The sequence below is a fragment of the Neodiprion fabricii genome, chromosome 2, assembly GCF_021155785.1.
Source record: "Neodiprion fabricii isolate iyNeoFabr1 chromosome 2, iyNeoFabr1.1, whole genome shotgun sequence".
Taxonomy (NCBI): domain Eukaryota; kingdom Metazoa; phylum Arthropoda; class Insecta; order Hymenoptera; family Diprionidae; genus Neodiprion; species Neodiprion fabricii.
The window spans coordinates 27,136,943-27,159,073 of NC_060240.1; the positions used below are offsets into that span (position 1 = coordinate 27,136,943).

The following is a 22,131-nucleotide window of genomic DNA, read 5'->3' on the forward strand; positions in this document are numbered from 1 at the left end:
AGCTAAAGGATGCCGACACGCGTAGCATTAAATTCGGGTCCCCCCCCCCCCCCCCCCAGAGTCAACTGATCTCCAGCAAATCAGAAACTGCGATACAATATACCTGCGTATACTCGGTTTCTAATCTAAATCAACAATGATTGAAAAATATATTAGATTGCTGCGCCGGAGAAACTCTCGAAAAAATAACGCGTGTGCGGGGGAAAAAAATTATATCCAAGTGTTAGCTTAAATAAGTATAAACTTATGATCCAGGAGTATTCTGGCCACGGAGTCGAGGTGTGTATTTTTATATCGTGGAGAAGATACTAGGCTTATCTCCATGGAGGAGGTGGTTAAATCATTTCGAATTCTGCGCCCTATCCCTTTCGTTCAACATGGGTACAAAGAAGGTGAAAAAGCGACGTTTCAAGTCGACGGTTTGCAAAAAGAGAGAAAGAAAAAAGAAAAACCCACAGCTACGAGGAGCCCTGTAAGAATTTCTCCCCGCTTTCGCCTCTCCGCAAACGGAAAAGGCTGCAGGAGATGGAAAAAAAAACAAAGTCAACACTGCATAAGCGTACAAAGAAGAATATGGTGGTGGGGGGACAAAAAAGGAGTGAGAAGAATAAATAAAAGTAAAAACGAAAACGAAACTGGGTTAATACAGCCTTGCTTCCTCATCCCGATTCGCGTATATTGCACATGTCTTCCTCTCGACTCTGAGATCTTGATCAAAACGGCTTGTTCACCGGCGCAGGGAACAAAGCCAGGGCGAACTGCTGACACGACGCTGCAGGCGCACCGTATCGGCTCTCATAAATATGTAGATCCTCCTCTCCGATCGGAGGGTTGAGCCTGCTGCACAAGACTCGTTGAAAATCGCGGGCACCGCGTGCACCGGAAGCCCGAGTGCGGCGGGTCTTGACTTTTCCATTTTTCCCTGATCCCGCAGGATGTTTTCCCTCGCTTGGTTATTTTCCTTTTTAACCCCAATGGGAAGCGGCTGGTGTCTATATTCCAAGGGTGGGTACCCAGTCCGAGGGACCGACCCTTATCCTCGGCGTGTTGCGGTCGATGATCCGCAATCTGTTGCACGCACCTTCGCCTCGCCCTTCGGAACAACCCTGATCGGCTCGATGAACTTGTCTAATTAACCGTAACTAAGGGAAAACTGCAGAGGCGGAGGCGGCGTAATTAGTTCAGCAGGTTTCACTCACCTTCGGATAGTGGATCGGGATCGAGGAGGTGTACTGCGACGAAAGACTCCCAGGGTAACCGTAGTACGGTATGTGCATTACCGGAGTACTCGTGTCGTCGAAGTGACCGAATACCAGCCCCGAACCGTTCGGGGAGAACCAGAGGGCCTTGTTAGAGCTGAAGACTTCCTCTGAAACAGAACATTACGTACCGATTATTCGATCAGACCGATGACAAAAAAATATACCACCAAAGTTAATTCATCCTCGCAGACGGTGAGCTGTGGATATTCGCGGCAAGGGATGAAATATTGACTAATTGGGTGTCCTTGAGAGTTTCACCTCTTTCTTTTTTTTCTATCCGTTCACGAGCATTTTACGTCCTTTTATAATCGTATTAAACCAGAGACCGACGTATTACGGGTACCGGTTAAGTTGGCTTTTCAACTCTACAACGAGGTTTCTTTTCACATCGACCGATATATGTACGTTTGGAAACAAGCATCCGTGAAATAGGATTAAAAGTACGTTGAAAATGAAAGATAGAAAAATGTGTACCGCCGGCAGTTCGAACGTACCTCGTGTATCGATACTTTCCGTGAAAGGTTTTACGAAGCGTCGTTTTTGTCTGCCGAGAAAAATAAAAGCCGAGAAGTCGAGCGGTTCGAATAAAGTTTAAAAGCTACGATAGCTGTACATCAGCGTATAAGCAAAATACCGCTGCTCACTCTCCGGTAAAAGTAAAACAGATTGTCAATGTATACCGCACGTACAACCCCTTCGTACAATATGAACGTTCGCTTATAAAAGGCCGCATGCGGAGGAAGTTCTTTCGCTCGTTCCCGATGCCATTATTTGGGAATATCTCATACATCCATACATCAGCGGAGCGTTATTCCCCTCCGGTATCGTTCAAACAAATACGCCCGTACAATATGTATAGTGCACGGCAATTCACAGTAAATAAGGTATTTTGCCACAGGTGATTGGGACCGACCGATACGATCGTCTCTTTCCCTCCATTTTATCTTGGTATAACGGCGTACCGTATACACCCTCCTGTTCATCCACCTTCCACACGCGTGATGCAATATAAATATCTCAGAGGAAATCTCCCGCGACAAACAACTCTCGGAAACTCTCGTCTTCGAATATATCGAGCTTTCCCGGCGTTGCCCTGTACAATACTGGGTATATATAAACACTTCTTCCTCTTCTTTATCTGAACGTACCTTACAGAGAACGTATATCGGTATACCAAACCGATTTACGGGGTGATCGAGACGCAGCCGATAGCGTATCGTGACGCACTTCGGACACTTGCGGAAGAGAAACCTCTTACGATATCCCCCAGGTATACGGAAGTACGATTATCTCCACGCCACGCTGCCCGTTCTTAATCTAGCGTCAATTCGTTATCTTGAAAATGCCGATGGTAATTTATATTTCAAGGAGGCGAATAATCCGATCAATCTCCGTCATCGTCATTGTGCATCCGACGGAGAAGATCGCGAGATGCTGGACGGCTGATATAATCACGCCTCCCTGTGTACTCCGAGCTGGGATTTGGCGTGCAGTATTCTCGATACACGGCATCCGTTACGTCGAGACGTCACACCGGCTGACAACCGTCAACCCTCGCTAATTCGGCCAGCAGTGATATAAGCTGTACGTGTAGTTCGGTCTGCAGCTGGTGTCCAACGGGTGTTCCAAACGAATCACCCACGTACGTGTCGGAGAGAATCGGTTTCGCGTTTCACGAAACAGGCGCCGATATTCCGTAGCCTGAAAAATCCACCCCGACCGTTCTTTCGGCGTGAAGATAATTCGAAAGAAATTCGTTAAAAATCGTCGGTCAAATTGTCCTCGAAATAGAGACAACCACGGAGCCTGGATACAAAGCAAATGATCGTCATGTTTAACAAACGACTGAAAATTTGGACGAAGATTTTTCTACACCAGAGGCGCTGGCGTTGCTGATGTCTGGTTTACAAGGAGAACGCCGTGATCGCTTGATACGAACAATAAAAAACGGACCCCGTGAACCTGACATTAACGTCGCCGGCGCCGCTCTGGTGAACATTGTGAGAAAATGACGCTTGTCCTTTTTTCTGGCCGCAAGTAAAGCCAAAAAGCCTGCGTCGATCGTTATCCCTACATCTCGGCTCCGCGAAGAGCACCCTGTATGTATAAATAGGAACAGCAGCGGTTGGCTCGTGGCCGCCTGTCAGGTCTCAGGTTGAACGTTACCAGCTGACGCGAAGGATACTCTATACTCTCTATATAGGATCTTCCAGGCTCGCTCGAGTATAGCCCAGATTGAGGAGCACAAAGCTACGCCCTAATCAACCACGCGAACGAAGCAACCCTCTCTTCGCCCATCCTCCCCCCATTTCTCATCGGTAGTTGAGATCGGCCCGACGGGGTACTTCGAGCATAGGAATTCATTAAGCTACTCCAGCCGCATGGCGTCCGGGTTGTTGTACTATACGTACCTACTTCGTGGATATTATCAGTTATACTTTTCTGAAGTAAATGGGTTTCGGATAATAGAGCCCTCTGTTACATAAATTTTAGGTAAGTTGCAGCGTTTTATTGGGCACCATTCGGGACTTGAAATTTCTGATAGTGTCTGTTCTCTCATATTTTTTATTCGAGTTTATTAAATTCGGAATTCTGGCCATTCTGATTTTCGGTTTTTCTGATTTCTTACCCTCACCCGTTATACGATAGCATAACTTATTTTTAATACCAGCTGTACCTAACGCGTCTCCGAATTATCGAGTGATCGTCGCTACGCGATAAGACTAAGAGCATTTGGAAAATAGCCAGTTGAACGCGACGCGGGTGAATTCGCACTGAGTAAATCTTCATTGTTCGCTTACGTGGAAGGGAGCCGGAGTTTGAGGACCCAGGGAGAAAACTTACGGACAAAGCGAGAGAGAACGAGGAGAGAAAATAGAGAGCGAAGAAGAGCGTTGATTGAATTTCACAAGCGGTGTCCTAACCGAGAGGCTGTGCTCGCCGGAATGAAAAATAGATTACAATTCAATTTTGAGAAATGTAAGAAATTACAAGATATAATTGATTGAATTTCAAATCATTCAACGAACTAACGAAATGCAAAAACACCTGGATATTACAGTCAATCACAGGCAGTCGCCGGCAATCGCTTGAAATTATTTAGAAATTTACAACAATGTCAATGTACAAAATAAAAAATAAACAGAAATCTGTTCAAAAAAATGTGTGTATCTCAAATGGCAATCTTCACAGACCTTGTGCGAGGGTTAAGGGTTGACTTGGAGATCTGTGCTTTGAAGAAGATTTTCATATATTTATTTTGAACTGATCCGAGGCGGCAATCAAGTCAAAATTCTAAAAAGTTCAAAATGAGGATCACCCTAATATGTATACATATAGATTATATGTATATGGGGCCTTCTCAGATTAGCTCTGTAATTTTTTCTATGGAAGTACATGACGAAAAATGCAATTGCAATTTTTTCAGAATTTTTCGACCCAGCGTATCTGAAGCATGATTAAAAGTTTGAACAAAAACCTACTTCCTAAAATCTGATAAAATTCAGAAAAATAATATATAATGTAACAAAATTTTTGACAGCTATTAGAAGATGGAGATTTCATACCTTCAAAACTGAATAAGAAAAATTCTTTTAATAAAATTTACTATTTACTGCCCCCTATACATATTAAATTAATTTTAATTAATTGTATAAAAATGGTATTCCGATTATTCGAACGATACTTGTCATATTTAATTACCTGTATATGACAAGTATATGCAATTTAATCGTAAAAGATCTGACTGTAACTATATATTATCCAGAGTTGATTGAGCTGGGTTGATCAATCTCTATTTCCGACAAGCTTGTGCAACTTACATCGAAGAAATAGAACAAGAAAAATACATTTCCGATTGACCAACCAATCGTATAAGATTTAGCGCTGTAGGCGTTCCTAATTTAATTTCAAAATTCTGCTAAACAATGTGACTGTATGTTCCCAATTTCTGTGTAAAAACAAACAACACGTAGATTTCAGTCTTTTTCTAGATAATTTTCAAACTTTCGGTACTGAAAACCTGCAGTCAAACATTTGTACAAACACAAATATAAATATGAGAAATCAATGAGACGCTGTGAAAAAATGGAAAAGAGTTTCGGTTCAATTTTTCTGAACAATAAGAAACCGATCAAACTACAAATTCCAGTAAATACCGCGTGTCGTGTCGTCCGACGTAGGTACGTACATAGTTCCGGACGAGAACGATACACAACGTAAATGTGTGTTTATTCCGAGTGTAGAAACATGGGTCTGGAGAAGATTCGATGTAGGCGCAAGTGTGGCGTGGTAATTCGAGTGGTTTATTGACGGTGGAAAACGCGGAGAAGCGATGTTCTACCGCTCCGAACTCCGCAGGTTGCGTATGGCGTAGAGGGGTTCGGAATCCCTGTGGAAAAAGGAGAGCGACGGAGTCCTGGGAGTTCCATTAGCGGTGCGGATTTGCCCAGAGGATTCTTTTAAATCCGGTCGGCTCTATTAACGTCACACTTTCCGATAAAGCGAGAAATAAGAACATTCCCCTCTGGACTCCTTCCTCCCGCGCCTCTTATACTCCCGCAGACCAAAGATCGTTTCCCGGATTAAATCTACGATCCTCCTGTACAAGAATCAAAGGTAATAGACTCCCTCTGTTGGAAGATATCGCCCGTATTATACGTTTATATGCTCATCTCGGACGGCTCGCCGTTTCCCGGTATGAGATAACTAGACATGAGACTCGCGGGAAAAAATCTATCTTCGTTGCACGCTGATGGTGAGAGAAATTTTTAGCTCCGGTTACCGCTCGGTCCTTGACTATTTATCATTTTTTACCACAATCGAAAAATATAGTTCCAGGTGGAAAATGAAAATTAGTTTTATAGCTGTTACCGGAAAGTGTGGTATCCGTTGCTATTCTTTCTCGTTACGATCACTTTTACTAGATTTTCTTGCAACTGTTGCAAAAATTTAACGCTCGTGCAAGAATAAATTGACGTTAAAGCCTCGTTTAACTAAAAAAGTAGAGTAAATCTCACAAACTGATTTTCCGTTGCAAATACCAAAAAAGGATCGACAATGGCGCGAAATGGTTACGCGTACCTCGTTTTTCCTAATTCCAACAATATTCAAACAGTTTTTTTAACGGTACCTGTTTTACTCAATTTTTCTAGTTACCGTAGCAAATAAAATTTTCCCAGTGTGTCCAGACATGACGAAATTTAATATTTCGCTTTTAAGATTCGTTCAGAAATTAATAATCGCATATTGGAATAAGGATAATTTGAAAACTTTTATCATCTTGTTGCACAAAATTTTTCTAGTTAGCCCAATTCCTTCTCCCGAGCTTTAATCTCAGGAGAACGGACGTCGGCGAATTTTTAATTTCATCGTTTAGAAATGGTAGGTTAAACGGTGTCCTTGCACGCTTTTTCTTTCACAAAAGATTGTAATAAAGATAGGATTTTTTTGAGTGCGAAAGAAATAAAATAAAAAGTAATTCAACGCCTAGCGTTTTGGACAAAGGGAGGAAAGGAAAAAGGAGGAAAATTCCTGCGTGCAAAATCGCAATGCAGTATGTACGAGAGTTATAAGGCAAAAGCTATGAGCATTGTGCCGCATACGTGAGCAAGGTACGTACGTACCTGCGGAACAAAAGACGCCGCAGCGAATCTATTGGAAATGCGAAAGCTCCGGACTCCCGCAGGCATCGTAGCTGCGCAATTTAACGCTTTTATCACGCTGCAATTACTACACGTATCCAAACGTATAATAAACTTTGCACCTAGATAAAAATTTCACTTTATATCTAGTGACAGTTACTGGAAATTTCTACACTGTTAAAAATTTTCGTGTAGCCTCGGGTCCGTACGGGCATATAAAAATTGACGCGAATTTCAATCGGAATGAGAAATTTGCTTAACAGAAAGTGTGAAATCTTACGCGAAATGTACTAGAGATTTTTATAAGTGTAGTGAAAAATATTGTAAAAGTGAAGCACGGTGAAAATTGAACGAGTTGTTTCTAGGATTATGTTTCTCAAATATCTCTTTATATTCCCTGTTTCTTTGAATTGAATCGAGTCCGTTTTGCGGCTGAATAGCGACTGCTCGATTATTTTTCGCCTTCGGGACTGTGCGAGCGATACGAATGTTGAGTTTTCACTGTAATATTAGACCGTGAAGTTTCAAGCTTCCAGTGCTTGCGCACGTGGCATAAAATGAATAATCCAAGTAAAAAGGTGGAGTAAAATTTTAATGAAAAGGTGGCAAAAAGAAACGCAGCCTTCTGTCATCGCGTCGTGAAATCTTCCCTTCCTGCAGCGTTACATTCGCACTATACAGCCGAGAATAAGGGAGAGGGAAAAGAGGGAAAAGAGGGAAAAGAGGGAAAAGAGGGAAAAGAGGGAAAAGAGGGATTGCCGTGAGAACGAGGAGGACGTAATTTACGATCCTGAAACACCTGTGACGCGACTCCGATTCATCGCATTAATTGAAACTAGGAGAAAACTAGCGTCGTTCTCTACTTCTGCCGTCGTGGAAATAAATCGCGATAAAGAATCCAGCTTGAACCTAAATCATTTCCCCTATCTCACGGATGCCGTATCACATAAAGTGCTGAGCAACAACCGGAGCAGAAAAATTCATCCATAATAAATCGGTCAATTTTCTCTCTACATTAGATTCTTCTTTTTGTCCTCAACCTCCGTTACTCCCGATAACTATATGTAAATTAATAGAATTTTCGCTCACTCCGCGGTGAGAATACTGAATTATTTGCATAAACGTAAAACTTAAGAAACATCTCCAGAAGTTTCAGCAGAATCCGTGATCCGGAGGTCTGATATACATACACTTTCCGTCTTGATAAAAGAAAAAGAAGTACGTCCACGTTCCTTGTATCGATTAAAGAATAAAATGTCGACCTACGACAGCAAGGCGGCTATTTTTAAAACAAACGATCCGGCCAGACGATGTTTCTTTAATTCATTGATACGATTCTAATTAACCATCCAAAAGCGAGTTGAATCCACTTCAGTTCAGAAACGAGGCACGCGTAGAAGATGCGGAGAGTTTTTCCACGCATTTTATTTGCGATTCGTCTTTGGCCCAATAAGTTCTTGCATCCGTGCCGCAGCAATGCGGGCTCCTCGATTGAGCTGATATAATTTCATGAATTTGTAATATTTAATCCTGACAGTGAACCTGAGCTGAAACTTCGGCCATATCATCTCGAGGAAGGGCATAAAACTAGATTGACCGGCCTGCCGAGGCGCGGGCGGCCATTCGTACGAATATTAATTTCACTGCGCTCGGGTGTTTGGTCGGATTTTCGCAAGAGGCTAAAAGTGAGAAGGAAATTGTTCCGATATGCAGACTCACCCTCGTAAACCCAGTCCGGTACTCCGTTGTATATCGTTCCGAAAACTCCGTCCGTTGTCAGCTCGTAATCGGTTTCTATTTCCGCCTGTGGCCGGTAGTAGATGTTGTTCTGCAACACGTAGACCAAGCTGTTTCCCTGTGGTCCCCAAGTCGCCAGTTGAAGAATGCTCACGTTGTTTCGCGAGAGGCTTGTCTGCTCGCTGCGAACAGATTTAAGAAAAGAGCGGTTGATTCATTCTGCGAGAAAAACGATTTCACCAGAAGGAATGTAGTTTCGACTTCAATAATTTGTTCAACTAGTTATTTAACAACAATGCGGTCAACGTTTAGGTTTTGTAATTTTTCGGAATAAAAGTTCGTCATATGCGCGCGATACTCTAAGCATAGTCGTCATTTCGAAACAATCGATTGATTGTTAGTCGTGATTTAGAGTAACTAATTATTAATCATCGGGTAACTGATGATTAAGCATTTTAACTCTTAAAGATGAAGGGTAAGCCTCCTCGAAGCTTTTTGAAGATATCTTCTTTTCTATAGGCGTAACGGCTGAACTTGATGAGAGAGAGAGGGAGAGACAGAGAGAAATAGAGGAAGACAGAGGTTGAATTAGGTAACGTTACTGTGAAAACGAATTTTTGTCGGAACTCGTTTTTCGGCAGGTCAAATCAGTAAATAATCTATGAAAGTTCTGGTTGAGGGGTTTGTGTCTCGGCTAAGAATAAGGATAAATGTCGGTAACGGAATCTGTATCCAGAACTCTCGTAGTTTATTTACCAAGGTTGAATTGACCACCGTTGGACACTACGATCATTATACATACTCGTACTTGGATAAATTCAATTCTGTATCCAAAAATGTACTTCCGCTAAAATATTTTTTCTCTCAACGTTCCGCGATCCGTTAACGTTACCAAATTGACTCTGACGAGATATTTTCGAGTATATTGTAAACAGGGCGGTATTCGAAGCAGAGGAGCGAAGAGCTTTATTTATTATGCAAAAGTCGCGACGGGATTTTCAATTTTCGAGAGGTGCCCGAGCGTATTTGGTCACTTTTATAGGGTGCCTGGCATATTTCGTTCGTGGGATTTACAGCCCGAGCTCTTGCATCATCTCCAGAAGTATATTCCTCCCGAGGATGGCCGGGTTTCTCTGCGTGGTATTCGTTAAATTCGTTGGTACGGGAGAGGGTATATCGTCTTCTGGCTTCCACACGAGTAACTCGGCCGAGTTCTTTGCTCGCGTAAAAACGGCAATATCGAACCTGAGCACACTACACACACACAAACGCGCGTCGTCTCGGTGTATAAGTAGCTACGCGCTGCCAGTCATCCTCTGTCAGCGGACCCGCGGGGTTTTATAACAATTCATAAAAGATACACCGCAAAATTCAAAAGGAAAGCTGTAAAAAAGTTTCATATCTGTAGGCTGCGGCGCACCTACGCGCCTATAAGATCCGCGCCCTTCCGCCACGCGCATTGGAACATTTACCGAGATGCCCCTAAACCTCCGAATCCCGAAGGATGACACGTTTCCAAGGAACGTTTCGAGCAAAGTCCTTCCCTCGTTCTGTTTGCTATTTTTCTTTTTTCTTTTTTTTTTTTTTTTGTTTCATTTTATTTTTTTCACCTTTTTCCAGGCGATCCTTTGAAATTCCCGAAAATTCAATTCCCTTTCCTTGCTGCTTTTTCTTTCATCTGTTATTCTTTTTTTTTTTCACCCTCTCTCTTTTTACTCTTACACACTCTTCATTTTCGAAAGTATTGACTGAATTTTCATTCTTTATTTGGTTTCCTCTTTTCTTTTTTTTTCCGCCTTGTTGCTTTATTTTCCTACTCCCCGACCTTCCCCCGTCAACCACCGATGGCGAAGTAGCGCCACCTTTTCGTCGGCGCGATCTGAGTGAAATATACCGACGAAGTGGACGAAAGGATCTGAAAAAGGTCTTAGCACCGAGAGCCAAAGACATTCTACGCTCGGTACCTACCAGCGGAAATCCCGGTGTACAAAGAGGATGCTGCTTTGATGTTTTCTTTCCTAAGATTTCTTAGGAGTTGAGATTTGAAAAAAAAAAGAAAAAAAAAAAAAAAACTACAGAGCAAGGCGAAAAGAAAAGGAAAACCCACGCGACTTTACCCGCTTGACGAAACACCAGAGAGAACTAGCGAGCGACCGAAAGGCGGAGGTTTACTTCGCGGCTCCGCGAATCAACGACATCTTAATAATTTTTTCGCAGCACTTACTCACGGTCCGTTACTTCCAGCGATGCGAAAAATGAATGGCTGCGAGAGAAGCAACAACATGAAAGGAAGAACATGGTACGAAAAAAAAGAAAGAAAATAAAAAAAAAATAAAATAAAAATGAAAATAAATTAATACCGAAAGAGAAACGACTAAGAAACGGTAGGAAATTTATGAAAATAAGCGTACAATGTAAATTATTTCCACGTCGTCGGCAGCAGGTACTCTCTTTTTCTCATCGTCAATTGACACTCTCGGCTCATCCCGTCTTTTTCATTTCGCCGCACGAGTACACTCGAGAAGAAGAGACATAAAAATGAATAAAATACCACTTTACTACCCCTGCAGCTCCAGATCTTTACCTTCATTTACATTCCACGATTAAGGAATCGGTGCCCTGCGGGCGTTGCGAGGATCCGATGTAAAATAATAACAACAACAACAACAATAGCAATAATAATAATAAGATACTCGCTTTCGCTCCGCAGTTGAAGCGAATGGTCGAATATCTGGGACGTAACGGGAAATTCTGGCTTGTCTCGGAAGATTCGCGAAAATGTTGCCGGGCGTCTATGTTGTCGCCTGACGGTACTCAGCATTGCGAAGACAGCCTAGGTATACACAAGTAACAAAGCGGTCCCTGCAATTTCTTACCGTAACGAAAGATAAATGGATACCAAGGACGGGGCATTCTCGAAACAAACAACAACGCACGATTCAGCACCCGCAACATCCCCAAAGATCGCTCGAGGTGTGCACGCTATTATGTATCAACATATCACCGTCATCCGCACCCTGCGATGATGGATCAGCAAGGATCCGGAGCCCCGTTCTTGTCCTCGGACTAAGAATGCCTGGGTGAGAAATATGACCGTGGGATTGACAAACGCGAAATACGCGGAGAACTTCGACACGAGGTTGGAAATTATTCCGGATAATCGGCGATAACTTGAAAAATCATCAATCTTTTATTTTAAAAGTTCGACCTTTATCAAACTGAAAATTAATTAACCAAGATAAAATGTTGATGTCAAACGATTCATTTACTTAAGCAAACCGCGTAGATTTTTAAGAACCGTCAAAGTTGTTATGATATGTATCAACGATCGATCTTACTTCATTAGAATTAACGGTTTTAATTATTTTTCCACGCGGAGGAAAAAGTTACGTCAGTATAAATCTGCAACGCAATTTCAGCGTGTCTTTTACAAGCCTTGATTTTATTCTTTGATTGTTCAATTAATTTTTTTCCCCGGAGTGTAGGTGTGACGAATCATAAAAAATTAAAACGTTGTTCAAAGTAAAAAAGAAAAGAAAAAAAAAAAAACAAAAAACAAACTGATACAGTACACGGGGAGTATCTCGCCTTGGGATTTTCCACCGAATTCTCCTTCATTTTCGTTTTCACCCCGCAGACGACTCGGCTAATTTTCTTCGCGCAGACAGCTGCGTATACGTGCAAAGTGCCGCAGACTTGAAAATTGGGAAAGAGGCGAGTAGTGGTTAGAAATAAATAACGTTGAAAAAGAAAAAAAAAAAAAAAAAACAAAAACAGAAAAGAAAAGAAAAAGAAAAACCAAGCGAGGCTGCAAATGCGGCACGAGAAAGATGGAACCGTTGGGTTTTTGCGATCGTCCGACGCGGCGTCTAATTTTCCTCATTCTCTCCCCTCTCTCTTTATTTCCCCCACGACTTTCCCAAACCCGTCGTACGTACCTAAATTCTCCTGTCCGCGCACTGCGCGCAGTATTATTTTTCTAACGAGCGACAAATATGCGAGGTAAGCTAAATTCGCGGTCTCAACTCGCGGACGACTTTAATCGCACCGCGAGAGGTAAGCTCACTTAAATGCTAAGTTGGCGTATAAATCTACGGATGAAACTCACCGGATTAAATTCCCCGCGCACAGTTTGTAATTTGTACGCAGGCTCTTGCCGAGATTAAAATGCAAATCTAAATCTTAATATGAAATAAGTCTGAAATATCGTTATATATATATATTTTGACAAGACCGCAGTGACGTCCCTCCGTTCCTCCATCTCTCCACCCCTCCCCCCTTTATCCCTGAAAATCTAAATCATCGGTATACTCACAGAGTTTGCAGATTGATGATCGTGTAGTGGGCCAAGTAAGTGTGACGATACAACTGCAACGAAAGAAATGAATTAAATCATTACAAAACGCTTGTTTCAATTCGCATTATTAAGCTTTCGTGATTACGCGTTCTTATCTTAAATGCTAAAAAAAAAAAAAATTGTCTATACGAAAAATTTCTCGCAGGTTTATCAAAACGGCGCGAAGAACAAGGAGAGGGTTTATTTCCTCGTACGGGAGTGTTAAAAGCGCGTGACGTAAACGACGCACGCCATTCGTTACACGAATCCGGTGTGCGGAGGGTAATTGAAAGAACCGACGAGAGTTGGTAATTATCGGGCATCTGTCGACGCGGTGTACACAACGAGGTTGCACAATACCTTTATCCACGTGTGGATGAATGGAGGGGGAATCGATAAGGGTCCCGGAATTCTGAGCAACCTACACCACCTACGACGGCGACGACGACGACGATGTAATAACTTTGTGGCAACCTGAAATTAATTACGTCTTCTAATTGCAAATACTTGTTCCCTTTGTTCGACGTCGATGTCAAATTTCGTAAAACTATAGGTCACGCCAGAATTCATTATAATGGAATTTCCAAATTCCAGCTGCAGAGGATTTGGCCACTTGCTAGGATTTCACAATTTGTATATTAACAAATTCCAGGATCGCTTCGTCCTCTGTCTTTTTATTCCAACAGTATCAAGCGCGTCGTGGCAAAAATCCTGATACGAAAAACTTGACCTTCGTCTAAAATTACCTGCACATTTAATCAATGATACCTACTTCGTTCATAACTGATGAATTCTCTCGAGAAGATACATCGAATTTTCAATTCATTCGCACAATGTTAAACGCTTCGTTAGGCCCCGTTTGTTAATGCAATATTTTCATCTGCCGTACAAATAAAAGATCTCGTACTGAAAATCATGGTTGTCTGTGCATCTGACAATAAGGATTTATGGGTTGCAAATTTCAATTTCATCGTTTATCGTAAATAAACAATATTTTCATCTCAGAAGTCGAAACCCTGAAAATTTGACCACTGTGGACAATTTCAAAGAAAAAAGAAAACAAAACTATTTCTTTGCATAAAAATGATTCTTTTTGAGTATAGTTGCCAAGACGAAGATATGAAAAACAAAATGATCCACGGAGCAAAATTTCTCAATAAATTATTATCGTTTTTATTGACTCAAGAAAATCACCTTTTTCGACGAATGAAAAGAGAAAACGTAGTAAGAAAAGTAAGTATTTATAAATTTCCAACTTTATGCCATTCGTGCGATATTTAACTTTCGTTAAAATTTCAATTGATCAAAAAAAAAAAAAGACATGGCTTTAATATGATTAGTTCTGTACCACAGATAATATTTCTTCCCGTTACACACCACTATCAGTAACGCCGGTACGCGCGGTGGGGTCCGTGAAGACCCCAAAGAAGTTTAATAACTTACGGCTGCGAAATGAATGGAGAAAACAACGCGCGAACATAGACAACAGCTTTGTTGGAAGGTTCCTGAGAGGTGATTAAAATAGCAACACTGGATGCTTTTTTCTCCAGCAGCTGAGAAAAGAATGAAATGCGTGGGGTCTCTACGGCCCCCACGAGCCTAAAATCAAGGCTCAACCAAGTTCTCGTATTTATTTCTCACCGTGGTAGCGAATAACGGAAGTCTTTTCTCCGTTTCGCGACTACTTCGAAATGCAGTTTATCTAAATCGTGGATCTCTACGGATTGTCCGGGGAGTGATAAACGCCAAATTTAATATCACCGTCGATCTATATGTCATATTAAATGCATGCATATACATGTGTGTGTGTGTGTGTGTGTGTGTGTGTGTATAATATTCTCGACTCGAGGGTGATATTCTGTGACGCTATTTTGCCTCCATCAACTCTTTCTGTGCAGAGAGTCATAAATCACGTTATTATACCCTGCTATGTAACGAGGGTAGCTATATAAATTGTGTATATGTATATATATATATAATATATATATATTTATATTTATATTTATACATGTATATAGTATAAAGTCTGGCTGCGCCGCCGATTTCGGTTTAGGTATTGGGCATAATAGACAGTATCGATGCTTCTATATCCAGGTGAATTCAAATTTATGTGCTAACGCGGCGACCGATAGCAGCCAAGTAAAATCGGGGTTCATCGTTTCGTGTAAATAACGAAATATCGGCGATTCCCAGGCCCCGCAAAGCGCGCCGCTTCGCAATATATATGCTGCTCCATGTTTCAACCGCGGACAGCAAGTGTCAATTAACGTGTCAAAACTGATAGTCATAGACTCCGACAACAGGTCCACATATGACATAAAGCTGCGGAATTCAAAACGGTAACGGTAATCTCGTATGAATTCAGAAGCAGGAAAACAATAATAAACCGTTGTTCGATAAGTCTTTTTCGTTTAACAATACCTATAACGTATGTTCGCGATTTAAATGAACGAAGAAGCAGAAAAAACAAAGTAAAAGGAAAGAAAAACTTTGGCGAAGAAATAACAAAGTATAGGAAAAAAAATAAAATAAAAAATAACAGCCCAGCAATTGTCTTGAGATAATGTTCAAAGTGGCTAATAAATGATACCGTTGGTGAAACAGAGTGGGCTCGGGGTAAAATTAATTAGAAAAACGACGCGTCCCTGGAGTGTAATTAAAGGCGTGTGGTAATTAATCTCGGCGGGGAGGAGAGAGGGGGGGGGGGGGGGGGGGAATTGCCGAATGAAAGTGCTCCTCCTCCGATGTGATGAAATATTATGCGATAGGTCAAGGGTGCGCGCTTACAGCTATATACTGAGGGAAGAGCTGAGTGATTGGTTTCGTTGTATTGGCATTTTCGATGGCAAAATAAGGTAGGCAGGCTTCTCTCTGTCCGGGGTCCAGCTTTCATTGAGATAAAGGGGAAAATAAATGGGAAGGGAAGGGAAGCGTTGGAAGGAAATTCATACAGATTTGACATCCTCTGCATTTACTTGCAAAGTGAAGTGTTCCCAAGGATTCGCGCGTTGGAATCTAGCAACGTGAATGGAATGATACATCGCAGTTGCGAAACATTTTAGTCTTTTTACTTTTTTATGCAACGAACAATTTCTCACGACAAATTTCAAAAGCTCTTCTTTTCCGAGAAATTTGTACGCGATCAAAGCCAGAATAGTTGCGCGTTATTCCACAGTATTGACTGGCACCAATTTAGAGATTGGTTTCCGACGAGTCTAGAATCGATGAAAGACGAACGGACGAACGGAACGACCGAATGAATGAATGAATGAATGAATGAATGAATGAACGAACGAAAGAACGAACGGATGGATCGACGAATGAATGATATATGCGTCTGGAATACGAGATCCCGAGGTGAATTCCTCTTTTACGACTACTTTAAAAGTAAAAAATATTCATAGCTACTTTCGCGATGCAGTTGCGCGCGGAAAGTCGTGAAATGCTGATTGGATATATTCAAATATTTAAGTACATTTCAAACTAGGATTTTCAAACTAATCCCAACGTTCGCCGAAAAGCATTCAAGCCCGGCTAACCTTGTTACGGATATTTTACTCGAGGAATATTTTGAGGAGGATTCCGATCGGAGGACGAACTTGCCACAAAGATTTTCAAAAGCTTTCATCACACCCTGAAACTGAAGCTAAAAAAAAGTTACGGATTATTCTCAGGAAAGCTCAGAGAAGGAATCTGCAGATTTAGACACTGTAGGCAATACACGTCGGATAAAGAAAATACTACTGTAAGTTTCAAACAGATATCGGTAATCACTGACCCCGGAAAGTTCGGGGAAGTTATGGAGGCTCTATATCCTTAAGGGTGGCGTGCTTGTACCGAGTCCGGCAAAGTTCCGATAGGGATGCTCGATAAGGGAAGCGGACCGAGATCAGAAATTGAATGAAAAAAAATACGCTTTTTCAACGCCGACGTATACAGGCGGTGGTACCTTTAATACCCAGACCGGTCCAAGCTGTGGTATCCGATCTAATCGTTCGATCTCCTCGTGATCATCCCTCCCCGTCGTTGAAAAACGATCGACGTATAGGGTACCTATAAACCAAAAGCAATAGACCGCGAAGAGTCTGCGCGCGGTTTTGTGGTACTTGAGCGTTCACGCCACCCGCCAGTTCTCCCATGATTTATACCAATAGCTCTCTTGGATACCAGGTATTTCCATTGGAAATTTGCCAAACTTGAGAAAGACCGCACTTAAACGTGCAGTGCTTTCAGACTTTGAGGGTAATAACAATGCATTTTCCCTGAGTGGACTGAAATTTTGCAAGTCGGCTGCGTTGCGCTGCCCACGAACGAATGTTTTTCCTTTTTAGTTTTTCATTGAAAAACTCATCGCTACCCGTAGAATAATAATCATTTGACCGATTCGTTCGTTGCCAAGTGTGAAAGTCTTCCATTTATGACAGTATGCTTCGGGTGACGATCCTCCAAGTTGGACCCTGCGAAAATGACTTAGATCAAACGGCCCCCCGTTTGTCAATTCCGACCGTGTAATCCCCCTCCTCGATATCTCAATAACAAGACTGTCCGAAATGAAATATTCATCTTCCATTCGTTCGCCAACCTTCTTCTTCATCGCGTTATCCGCTGTCTTGCGTTCGGCTCTCGAACTTTCGACTTTTCACTTTCACGTCATGAGCGAAGGCTAATACAGCAGGAGCAGCGAGGAGTGAATTACCTCCGCAGGGTGCGTGGGGCGGGATTGACCCCCGAAGGAACGTGCGGCCAACGGAGCGGGACGTAAGTCGTCCTCGTGGCAAAGCCCGGGGTCCCAAGGTGGACAATGGGACGATAATTTCTCTGGTACTGTCAGCGGATTTATGCGAGGTGGTGTAACGTGCCGAGGTTTGGGTCAACTGGACAGAGGCTACGTGCCTGCGTGTCCGTAATAACGTTTCTCTCCCGAACGTGCGGAGTCACGTTATACCTACTCCGGTTCCATTAAGGGGACCGGTACGAAGCCCCCGGCTCCTCGGAGCTTTGAAAAATGAGGAGCTTTCGAGGATCCACGTGAAAGCATATCGGAGCTTGTCGATTTTTCCCTAATTAATGGAATGCTGTGTCCCAGCTCGCGCGTTTTCCATATACATGGAAAATTGAAAATCGATCGTAAAAACCACCATCCTACCTCTTCATCGAACGAAACGAGCATATACACACCGAGCTTTTCGCATCCATCATTGAGCACTCGTTAAATTTTCCGTAGGATTTTTTTCCATTCTTATTCCTCCTGGTCGGACTATCTGTATCCGGAGGCATGATATTCTCCTTCCGAGATAAATAACAGCTCAAAAACAATTAAATCATGCGTTTACATTTGTAGGTAAAATTTCAATTTACAGCCTAATATTTAATGACGGATTCTGTGAAATCACACTAATACTCAAACAACAAAATTATTCAATGGATATAGAATTATTACTGTCTGTTAGATGCTTATGGCAAGTCAACGATCAAACAAGTATCCGAGATCAAATAAATCTTTGCTTGACGATACGTATTAAATGAGGAATTTGGTTAGTTAAATTGAATATATCATATCAACTTGTAATTTTAAAGTCGTATAATACATACGCAACTTAACCTTGAAACCATTGTACAAACACATGTCTACAAACATGTTGGTACTTGGAATATAAGTCATCAATCTTGAAATTAGCTTCGAGTCAGAGTTAAGAGATGAAGAATAAGCACCTCTCAAACAATTTTCGTTTGTATTTATCTTCCGTAACCTGATGATGATCGGCTAGGCCCGGTCAAAGGCTCGCAAGACACAACTTTTCCAATAAACAATTCTATAACAACCGAAATCGACTAATTCTTCTTTCACACATCCCTCACGGTCGCTAACTTGAAATTAAACTGAATTTCGTTAGACGGGAGCAAACCTTTTACCGATTCCAATTCCAACACCACATAAGCCAAACAATTCATCGAAATGGAATGGAACGGGCCGGACCTAACAAGTATGGCTGTGTCGAACCGGGTTTTGATTTGTATCAGTGGGACAGGTATAACTATCGGAAATTTGCCGTGGTGCCCGGAGGAGTTAGACTAGGGACAGAGGTAGCATGCAAACAAACAAACAAACACACACGCACACACACACACAAGCAAGCACGTATACAAGGTGGGCGTGCACGCGTGTCCTACGATACTGCATAAATCACTCGCGACGCGGACCGGAAACCCTTTGGGCGTTTTCGAGGGCGCAGCAGGAAGCTGGACATGTCGAAAGGTTATGTTCGAGAGGATGCGGAATACGGATTATTACGGAATATCGAAGATGCACTGAGAGAGAAATTGAACGAGATGGGCCCGTATATACTTGTATTCGACGACATTTACCCAAAGCTCGCCTAACCAACGACGCCCATTCGGTTTATCGAGTAGGTCACGCCATGTGTGTTACACATTATGCCTGCATCCGTATTATGGCTAATAACGGCCGAACGGGCAAATAGAACGGATCGAAACACGGCCGATAAATTGAGAGATCATTTACAGGAGCGCATCGTTTCGCAACTGTACGACAAAGAGCTCGTATCATTGAGGTACCTTCTTCTCTCCTTGATGACAAATTTTTTTGTTTCCTTGTCGTCAAACGATACCACCGACAGCTGTCATTTTATACAAATACGATAATCAGAGAGATATTCAGGAAAAAAATAGCGTGGGTTTATAAATATAAGCTATGGAGATTTTCATTAAATTCTGCAGTGTCGAAGCGATATGAAAACTTTGTTCATCGCGGTGGAATGTCAACTTTCAATTCAACCCTGTATAACTGTATAGAAAACTCCGGTGTAGCATGGGATAAACTTGTTTATTGAAAACTTGATATTACACGGGAGAAGTCAATGAAACCGAGTTTGCGAAGAATAGAAGAAAGTTAGAGATATAAGATGAAATTGCTGAAACTAAGATAACCACTGCTGTAGTTATTAAATATTAATTGTTCATTTTCTTGCAGGATTTGGAGATTTGCATTACTTCAAAAAATTCAACGAATATATCTGTACAAATGTCTGTAAAAGAAAAACATATATTTTCAACGTAATGAATTCTACTCCTACGTTACATGGTATAAAAACTTTGGGCTCGGTCATGTGTGAAACCCTGAAATGATTATTCAGTTGAGAGTCAAAAAAAAAAAAAAGGAACAGAGATATGTTTGCGGTTATACCCGCTAATGGATTTTTCATGCAGGAAAAAACAGTCGTATTTGATCTCCGGAGTGTAATATATATATATATATATATATATATATATATATGGCAAGGATGCGTTAAACTAACTTTTTCGTAAAATGTTATTTGAGCCGATCAAACCTGGTAGTGAGAAATACGAAGGAAAGAGATTCTCGGTTTTGGTTGAATTTCAGTTGAATGGAAATGGGCAGATAGAAATTGAGAGGACCCTACGGGTATATAGAATCGCTGCGGCAAGTTTTAAACTTATTATTTCCCACCTCGTACCCGCAGCAACTTCGTAATCGCGGTTGATCGGAAGTTGTTGAAAACGGAAGTCGATGGCGACTTACTACTACCACTACTGCTGTTTGAGTGCAGGGTGATTGTCCAGGAAAATAGACCGCACCGAATCGCACGGTAACAGGTTTCCTACTATTCAAAATCTGTTTCCGTTGTCGGAACGTGATGGAAAAAAAGAAAACGAACAGAGAGAAAAAGGGTGACGGTGCGAAACCGCGCCCAAAGGGCATTCCGGCAAATGAATAGGTCCGGGTCCGCGATCAAATTTTCAATGTAAAAGAGGGCGGTCTCATCCATCGGAGGCTCTGAAGCGTAGTGCCTGCATTGATTGATACCAAAGTTATAAGCGCATACCGCGCGATTTATGGGTGAAAATTTCAAGCGATTTCAGCGACCCTGAAAACCCGTAACAACGGTGATAAAAAAAGCCATTGAAACTTGTTTCGAAAGTATAACGAAACACCAGCCTCGTTTGCCTTACCGAATTTTCGTCTTCGGGGTGAAATTTTTTCGGGGCAAGCAGTTCGAGATAGGTACGGAAACAAATGAGTGGGAATAAAAAAAAAAAAAATAAAGAAAAAGCAGAAGGAAAAGGAAAATAAATAATGGAAGTACCACATCCAGCTGGCGGTAACGAGTCGGTGCTGTGTAGGGTAGTTTTAAAAAGTATAAGAAGAAAATTACCGGACGCGGGAGGATCCTCCTCGAGTAATATAACATTTCGCGAAGAAAAAAGATAAAAGTGAGAAAGGATATACGTGCACACATATATATTGTATATATGTATATGCGGTGTGTGTTTGTGTGCGGAGGCGCGTATATATGAGTATGTACGCATTTCAGAATCCGAAGCGAAAAGTTTTGACTTTGAAATTGATTTGCTCAATTTTCTAACACGTTGCCTCTAAAGCGAGATCCCCGCAGCTGTTGGCTTCAACGGATTATTGGAAAAGCATTTATAATGCTTTGAACAAAGTTAAAAGAAACGGAGAGTGAAAAAAAGAAGACGACTTCGGCGGGGAGGGGGGAGGGGGGGGGGGGGGGAGGGGTGACCAGGGAGGATGAAAAAACAATATGAATAATAAAACAAAGTTGCGAGTGGTGAAGGAAAAATGCAGGCAATAGGAAACGTGACTTCGTTTAATCGCGAGTGATCACCGGGATTAAAATTATTCGTACACATTCAGCGGTAATCCTTCTACAGTTTCATTTCTCTTTCTCGTTTTATCCTGACGCGTAATATGAAGTTGACAGTAATCGCATTTTCCTCGAAACGAAGCGACAGGTCCCGGAGATAACGGCGAAAAATATTTTCAAAGAATTTCACTAATTCGAACGTGGGAATCCTCCGGACTGCCGTCTCTCTCTCTCTCTCTCTCTCGCTCTCTCTCTCTCTCTCTCTCTCTCTCTTGAATCTCTTTCCCGCTCTTTTATCGCTCGTTTACATCTGCAGCACAGGATGGCACCCTTTAGACCCTTACTTTTTTCATTTTCACCGTCTGTAACCCTCAGCAAGAATTTCTCGCGATGCCTCTTTTACCCCGAATTTTCAATTCTCGAAAAATTGCGAGAAAGTGGGTGAAAAATATTTTATACACCGCGTCGATTGATCAGCGTCAGAATTATTAAAAAAAAAAAATAAA

At 41.9% G+C, this 22,131-nt stretch overlaps 1 protein-coding gene across 10 annotated transcripts in view; it reads right to left on the reverse strand.

Moving 5' to 3' along the window:
* Positions 1–22,131, reverse strand: part of LOC124174945 (venom dipeptidyl peptidase 4) — a 207,678-nt gene that overhangs the window by 16,478 nt on the left and 169,069 nt on the right. For all 10 annotated transcript variants that reach the window (XM_046554627.1, XM_046554628.1, XM_046554629.1 and 7 more), the window contains exons 6-8: positions 12,957–13,009; positions 8,624–8,823; positions 1,200–1,369 (exon numbers count right to left, since the gene is read on the reverse strand). In XM_046554627.1, coding sequence (XP_046410583.1) covers positions 1,200–1,369; positions 8,624–8,823; positions 12,957–13,009 — 423 coding nt within the window. The remainder of the gene's footprint in view (positions 1–1,199; positions 1,370–8,623; positions 8,824–12,956; positions 13,010–22,131) is intronic.